This window comes from Lolium rigidum, chromosome 7, assembly GCF_022539505.1.
Source record: "Lolium rigidum isolate FL_2022 chromosome 7, APGP_CSIRO_Lrig_0.1, whole genome shotgun sequence".
In the NCBI taxonomy this organism is placed as follows: domain Eukaryota; kingdom Viridiplantae; phylum Streptophyta; class Magnoliopsida; order Poales; family Poaceae; genus Lolium; species Lolium rigidum.
Genome location: NC_061514.1, coordinates 286,280,136 through 286,288,307, shown reverse-complemented (window position 1 = coordinate 286,288,307; position 8,172 = coordinate 286,280,136). Strand labels below are relative to the sequence as shown.

Below are 8,172 nucleotides of genomic sequence, written 5' to 3'. Positions count from 1 at the left end.
TAGTAACATCAAAACAAATAGTAGAAAAAAAAATTGTTCATAAACATGAGCATGTGTTCTAACTGCAATCCAATGGTCTCCAAAAAGACACATATTTAGTGGTTGGTGCACAAAAAGGACAAATATGAGGGATGTAAACAACAAATCTGAATGCTCTTGAAAGCATTTTTTTTTTTTGCACAGACCAACATACATGTTATTTCTCTGTAAAACGGTGCATGCAGCAACAACACGTTCTTATGTTTGTTGTAAAAAATCAGTTTTTTATTGTATTTTGTATGCTATTTTTTCGATTTTTTTACTGGAGCAGTAGTATTTATTTTATTGAAGCAGTAGCATTTTTTTTATTGAAGCAGTAGCCGTATGTTGAGATGTGAATTTTGACAAATAAAGCCCACAACGTAAGTGCAAGCCCATACAGCAAAGATGGGCTTAGCCGGGGAAACTCACCGCATCATCGTGTCCAGCAACTAGGAGCAGCAAAGCACAAAGCCGCCGCCGCCGCCGCCGCCGTACGCAGGGAAACAAGCGGCAACACTGAGCGCAGCCGGCCGTACCGCGACGCCAACTCCCCTCTTCCTCCCAGCTGAACCAGCTTCTCGCGCGCTCGACGATGGGCGTCGAATCGGCACACCCAACCCCCGCCGCCGCCGCAACCGCCGAGCAGGCCCAGGATCTCATCGACGTAATTCCCAAACCTCCCCACTATCTCACCCCTGAACTCTACTCTTCTTGTTGTTACGATATAGTGTTTATCGGGCTGTACTCTTTGCGCGATTGACTAACCGAGTTGGCCGGTTTCGATTGTGCTGCTCTGCCAGGCCGCGAGGTACGACGAGCTGGAAGACGTCGTTGCCCTGTTCTCCGCCGGAGTTTCCCTGGACTCGGCAGATTCGCAAGGGCGGACGGGTTGGTTTTATTCTCGCCCAGACTCCTCGAGTTCAACTGCTTGGATTGCTCTTAGTTTTCTGCTCAGATTTTTGCGGTGCTGCCATGTGATTTAAGTACGTCATGGCGATAGTTGCGTACTTTGCATATGATGGAGTGGGAGATTAGAACGTTGTGGATATTTTGAATTGGGTTGGCTCTTTGGTAGAAGCCCAATGATGCGTCTTTTGATTTCTACTGGACGTGCCTTACAATAGAGTACTGGCATATCTTCTCCATGTTGCTGTCCTTATTAAGCCACTGTCGTAGTTTAACTTATAAACTCTAGAAGTCTCTGAAAATCGAGAACTTCCAAATTCATTCGAAGCTCGGTGACAAACTTGATGACCAATTAGGCAGATACCTAACCCTTTTCCCGTTACTGCCAGCTCTTCATATGGCTTCTGCCAATGGACATCTTGCTGTGGTGGAATACTTGATTCAAAATGGAGCGGTAAGAAAGCTACTGGTTTTTATTGTATAGTACTACCATGTAAACTATACTACTGCTTCAGTATTTCTATTTAAGCTTTGCTCCTCTGGACACCTGAAATCATCTTATGGATTTCAAACCGAATTTGCACATTTCTTCACAAATTCGTGCTATGGTGATAACTGTTCTTTATGGATGTAAAATTAAATGCAGAATGTTAATTCTACAAACTTGGAAAAGAACACGCCTCTCCACTGGGCATGCCTCAATGGACATATAGAGGTGGTTCAGTTGCCTCACCGTTCTATTTTTTTTTCTTGTACTGATTTGAATACTTATTCTCACCGCTGCTTATAAACACACCTACCCAGGTAATCAAAGCTTTGATATGTGCTGGGGCTATTGTAAGTGCGCTGAACAGGTACGTCATATGTAAATGACTGCACCAATATTTTTGTTGACAGCTAAAATGGTTGCACCAATTAGTAATGGTTTATTCATGCAGTCATTTCAGTTTTCACCTTTAGTCTTAAGTCTCACAGATAGTTTTGAATCATAAAGTGACTTTCCGTTGGTAGTACACGTTGAACTTAGCAGACGCACACACTGAAATAAAAATCGTAGAAATGTTGAAATCTGAACTGGGATCAAGTATGACTTACTTACTATGGGAAATAATGTACATAGAAAATAAGCACATGGCAGGATCCCCACATTATATCATAGCATGTAAAATTCATGGCGATAGAGCAATCCATTATTTGGATACTGTAATATCCCAATATTGTTTGCTTGAGTCGTATGCGTTCTATGGTGAGAATATGCATATTGAAGTCCTGGATGCTTAAGTGATATCTTCTGTCATCACTTCTTTTACACTCATTTGTTACTGTGTGCTTGTGATAGACAAGAAAGGCATGGCCAGTATTGGATTCAGCAACCATAATTATTACACAAAAAAAGGCGTCCATATCTTGAGTAGCTTCAGGTGCTCAAGATCACGTTTATTAGTTAAACTAAAATAATAAACGTTAAATGGCGTAATTTACCAAGATCATGGAAAATTGGCATATCCACCTCAGGGAGAGCGGCACAAGGGTGTCGGATGATCAACTTGTGTGTACCTTGTCACGCGGAGGAGTGAGAATGAGCTATGAGAGTCTTTGTGGACGGAGAGGAGATGCTAGACTGAATGGTCAGATATGTGTCAGGTTGTGTGTGTAGAGGACGGATAGCGAGAGTAAAAAGACCACCAAAAGAGGAAACAATCTCCTACTTTGCTTCGTTATTTTTACAAGATCTCAATAAAAAAATTCATCACACATACTTGTCTTATCTTCCCTATATATTAATTTAGTTGTCTGTCTCACACGTTTGGTCTATTTTCCCTCTGAAATGAACATGTTTTGAGGATATCACATGAGCAATATGAAACAAACAGTTTGTTAGGTCTTATTGGTAATTATTACTGGAACTCTTACACCACGCAACTTCTAAATCATAGATAAATGAAAATAGATAATTATCTAATTTTCATTTAGGAACGAAGTTGTTGCAGATTATCAAATGACAGCTCAACATGACAATACTTACAATAATATTATGAACTTTTTTTTTGTGATTTTGTATTAAAGTTGCATGTGATTTAAAGTGCTCCTTTGTTCGTTGCAACCTCAATCTTTAGTTGAGCAACCGCTCTGATAGAGAGCTGAACTAGATTATTTGGATGCAATAACCTAGATAAAAAAATGAAGTGGAAATCATGCATACCATCCTTCATTTTTATGTGTTTTGTCTAGTCTTTTATTTCGTATTCTTCTGTTCCTCCCTGTACCTTTATAGCATGGTGGGTTAAAGAGGGGAAATAGATCATACATGTCCAGTAGGGGAGAGAGAGAACTACAACTAACTACATAATGAATATGAAAGCTAAGACCGTGATGGTTTTGTGGCTGGGATATTATAAAAACAATGAACTAAACTAACTACTGTACTTACTATGTTATCAATCTATGTTACTCTTTTCTCCAAACAGCTTCCGCATCATCTTTTCCCCCTTCCGCAAAAACTATAAACTAGGCTCATTGTCCCTTAGACGTGACATTGTACACCCAGGTCCACGTGCATACTCATGTACACCCTTTGCTGCACATTCTCAGACTGCCAAGCCATTTTTTTGTCATCTTGCTCAATAATTTCTCCCTAATATTTTGCACGTGATTATTCAATTTTTAGTTAACTTAGGGTTAATTGGATAGATGCCATTGCAATTTCCAGCTATTTGAGAAACGCCACTACAACTTTCAACTTTTAAAAAACGCCATTGCAATTCTCTATACATCCCATAAATGCTATTATGCTCATTTTAGCACACATACCACACAATATATACTCGTATTTTTGTCCTACATGCGTAACGGCATGCATGACTGTTGTCTGTCATCTGCCTCCACGTCACTAGCAAAGAGTATTGAAAACACAGTTTATAATGATATGTTTATATGAATGTATGTAAGCACCGCAAAAGCTAAAATATATTGTTTTACCAACTAAATAGTATATGATGGATTAGCACAACATGACTCCACTCGTTAGAAAATATTATACGTGCTGCCATTTCATAAATATACCACGTGTGTATTGTTTTATTACAAAAGAAATATCATAAATTAAGAAAATACTTATTACAAAAAAATGAACCGGCACCACAAGCAAACTCTCATAGGGACCACTGTGTCTATGTATGTACAGCGGTAATACAAGTGTATATTGCGTAGTTTGGTGTTAAAAATGGCAAAATGGCGTTTGTGGAATGTATAGAGAATTGTAGTGGCATTTTACAAAAGTTAAAAGTTGCAATGGTGTTTCTCAAATAGCCCAAAATTGCAGTGGCGTATATCCAATTAACCCTTTAACTTATGAATGTTCTCTTGTGCGCCTAAACCAAATACAACCCTGATCGTTGTGTGTACGGCTGAGCAAGGTTGTTTGTTTTCAATGATTACTGAAGTGAAGTTAGAAATGATGTGTTGAGATTATGTAAGACGTTCTTTCTTTTGGCAAGGGGATATAAGGCCTTCTTTTCTTGGGGTGGGATACGTAGTTGTTGATATCAAATGCCGAAGCGGCCATGCCTTACCTTATCTCCGCTAAGACTAACGAATGAGTGTAAAAATGTTAAGACATAAAATATATCATTTAAGCAACCCTGACTTCAGTTTTATCTCACTGTAAAATTCAGGCAAACAACATTATTTTATTATTTATTCATAAATTGGCTTGCTAAACCCCCTAGAATTTTGCATTATAGGATCTAATACTCTACAATGCGCCCTACAATGGTATTATTTTCACTAAATACATTGATGCCCGTAGGTGAGTACATTTACTTTCCGTGGTTACTAAGTCTCCCAGTTCAGACTGCAATATTTCTAAGGTTGCAGTGTGTTACCCAAACAAGAAACCAATTTGAGAGTTTTACTGTTGTGTTATCTCAGTCAGTTATTGTTCTGTTACTGTGAATCTATTTGAACTGGTCTGCTAAGTTCTATATGTATTACCAATGGGAAGTTATTTATGTTAAAAAATTCCGTGAGTCTTCACGGTAAGGTGAAAACATGTATTTTTTCAGGAGCATCTATTAGATATTTTGTCAGTAATGATTTTGTTTTTGATGGCATGATTTGGTATTCTGCAGCCATGAGAAAACCCCTATGGACGAAGCAGTGACCCTTGGAAAGATGGAAGTGATCGATGCAATTGGTGCAGCAGTAGCTCAAGCAGAGCTCGATGGCGTTACTGTCTCCTAAACAGGATTCAGTTCTCCTGGAGAGATGGATGACATGCCACCTCGTTCTAATATTTTTCTATATGTATCCGTCTGTGTCACTTAGGAGGCTGATATAAGCTAGTATCTGGGGCACTAGAACAAACTGAGCCATGAGTTACCTATATCATCTGTTTGGGCCATCGCCTGCTAGTGTTAAATGCCATAAAATCTGGCTGTAGGTGCAGCAGATCACATGTAGTGTCTTGTTCTATAAGATTGCAACTCTCTTGTTTGTAAGGCCATCGACATCTGCTGAGCTAATTCTTTCTTGTTGAATCACATAGCTAGATCTCCGGATTTACACTTGCAGTGAACTGAAAATTGGAAAAGAGCGAATATGCATAAGATTAAGGGAAACAATAATAAAAGCACCAAACTGTCATCTACTCTATAGAACCGGAAGACAGAGAGAGATTGAATGCCATGTAAGTCACATTATCAAGCTGGGCAAGGCCAAATACAAATTAATCAAAGCTGAAAATGGGATCCACCGTAAGAAAATAGTTGTAGAAACATATGGGTGACAACAAATAAACCAAACTAATGATACATTTATAAGTCGTATATTCTTGGTGGCAACAACATACTGAACATGGAAATTGTCTATTCTCATAAGTTCATCACTACGGAACGTAGGAGAGCACGCACCATGGACTACGCTGGCCCAAATGTGAATACTAAACTTTCATCACAGATAATAGGAGAGAACTCGTTATACTCCTCTATTCCCAAACTATAGATGGTCTCTAGTGCGGCCGTCTTGGGGTCATAGTAGCCCAATGACCGACCCGTGCTGAGCAAAATCCGTCCGTCCGTTGGGTCGATACCCAATGGTGTGGTCTCCTCTGAAGAATATTCCGGGGAGAACTCTCTGAGGTCTATGCGATACTCCCTTAACCAGGTCCCAGTATTGTCCTCCATCATCCATATGTCAATTACGTTAACGCTCAGGTTCGAGCAAGCCACACAAAGCACACCTTTTAGATAGAGGATGGACATACGCCCGACGGGATGGCTGCACTTTGGGCCTTGAAGAACCTCGAATTCCTCTGACTGAACATCAAAGGCCACGATTTCACAATTTGGAGAAGCTGGTCCAAGATTAGGCTCTACTAGCCAGCAGATTTTTCCATTGGAATGCGTGGGTGGCGTGCTAGCTAATATATGTCTCGGAGGAGGGTCTATTGGACGCCATTTCCGTTCTTCCACATACCGTAGTTTGCACTCAAACTGGTACTCAAGTGTTGACGAGTTCTTCCCTTTATAGCTGGTAAGCACTAGCAAATGCTTGCTAGTTTCCGAGTTATATCCCAAGCCTATACGGCCACAGAAGGAAGTGTCTTCGTCGTCTTCAAACGCTATGTGCTCACAGTAAGCCGTGATAGGATTGCAAACAAAACTCCCAGTATGGTTAGTTCCGACATTGAGACCATGACAAGGCTGTGAACATGCAATACTAGGACCTAGGCCTAGCACGCCTAAACCAATGAAGTTCTCCAAATCGATGCATCGTTCATAAGGACTAATGATCATCATGATACGAGGGCTCTTGTTAAGGTTTGCATGGATGAGATGCGAACGTTTAAAGCGTTCAGTCATGATCATCGCACGCCATTCTCTCTGCAGACCAAGCTCAAGTCGGCGACCGAGCGTGCTGGCATCCACTTAAGGATGTGAAACCAAGCCTCCTTTGCCGGCGACGAGAAGACGATCTCCTCGACCGTTCGTCCCACGGGGACGAGGCTCTCCTGGAACAAGCCTAGCGATGGGTGAGCACAGTCGTCAAAGCTACCCGTGACCACGTCGGCCGCCCTGAATATGGTCTCCACTGTGCCGGCACCATCAGCGTCGACGGCAAGCACCTTGCGGTTTCCTGTCCCGAACATGATCTTTTGGTGCCCGTCATTGTCGTCCTTAAACATTTGGAGCGGAGATATCCAGTTGGCATTCGCAGGCATCCGCTCAGGTTCCGTCCAGACCATTAGGTCGATGCAGCAGAGCTGCTCCCACCTTCGATCTCCCAGCATCCATATACAGTATAGGTCACTGTCATAGCAGACGCATAAACGCCCGTGTAGCTCCACCATATGGACGGAGGCATCCTCCGGATAGGGCGGTGGCGGTGGCGGGGGCAGCAAACCGAAGGTCTCGTCGCTCATGTTGAAAGTGACAATGCCACCATCATCGACGGAAAGGAAGTGCAGATACCCACCGAGGAACACGCCTGGGTCTCCCTCGGAAACGGTGCACACCGGAGGCTGCTGGGCGGCGGGCCTCCAGTACACCGGCCTGTCGAGGACGTAGACCTCGCAGCAGGGCGGACCGCCGTCGTAGCTGTCGCTGAATAGGCGCACTACCTTGTACTCAGCGGTGACCGAGCAGTAGCCCAGACCGTAGGATACGTCGAAGAAACACGGTGGCTGGGGTTGGGTGGATGTCTCGTACCGGCGACTCATCTTCAGTGGCGCTACGCTGTCAGGAAGAAGCAAGGATGAACCGGTACAAGGGTTGTAAACGTAGTAGCCGGCCTCGTCGTTGCTGCGGACGAGGTGGAGGCCACGGACAGGCGTGGTGATAATAGCTGGGTCCCGGAACTCTTTGGGCTTGCGCGTGAGCTTCTTCACCGGACCATCGGGTTGCCATACGTGAAAGTACGCTTCTTCTCCGGGTGACGCGTCGCTTGGGCAGAAGAAAAGCCTGGGCTGGCCCTCCCTGTTGGCTCGCCGGAGGTGGAGCTCGATGAAAGTCGCCGACGAGAGCGCGGCGCGCCAAGCGCGCGACACGGCGCGGAAGCGGCCGACCGACTTTGCCGGCAGGTAAGAGAGGATCTCCATGATGATTGTATCCTCCGGCAACGTCGACGAGGACTCGTGGACTCCGTTCGCCATTGGTAATCAGCCGGCCGGTGGATGCGGTAATCGTCTCTTGATTGGTAGCGATGGATGTGCACGATGTTAAAGTATCTGTTATGATACAGAAGTTC

General features: G+C 43.3%; 1 protein-coding gene across 1 annotated transcript; it reads left to right on the top strand.

Annotated features, from left to right (window-relative positions):
* The first annotated feature begins 503 nt into the window (after positions 1-503).
* On the top strand, positions 504-5,490 carry LOC124675849 (ankyrin repeat domain-containing protein 2A-like). The gene is made up of 6 exons (XM_047211922.1): positions 504-685; positions 822-909; positions 1,317-1,381; positions 1,574-1,642; positions 1,732-1,781; positions 5,058-5,490. The coding sequence occupies exons 1-6, from the start codon at positions 614-616 to the stop codon at positions 5,167-5,169; spliced, it is 456 nt and encodes a 151-aa protein (XP_047067878.1). The 5' UTR covers positions 504-613; the 3' UTR covers positions 5,170-5,490.
* The last annotated feature ends 2,682 nt before the right edge of the window (positions 5,491-8,172 follow it).

Bases quoted from the DNA above. Each gene is read 5' to 3' on its own strand.
- LOC124675849 (XM_047211922.1), top strand. From the start codon at position 614: ATGGGCGTCGAATCGGCACACCCAACCCCCGCCGCCGCCGCAACCGCC. The intron at 1,643-1,731 runs GTGGTTCAGTTG...ACACCTACCCAG, and splicing joins GCCTCAATGGACATATAGAG to GTAATCAAAGCTTTGATATG. The intron at 1,782-5,057 runs GTACGTCATATG...GGTATTCTGCAG, and splicing joins ATTGTAAGTGCGCTGAACAG to CCATGAGAAAACCCCTATGG.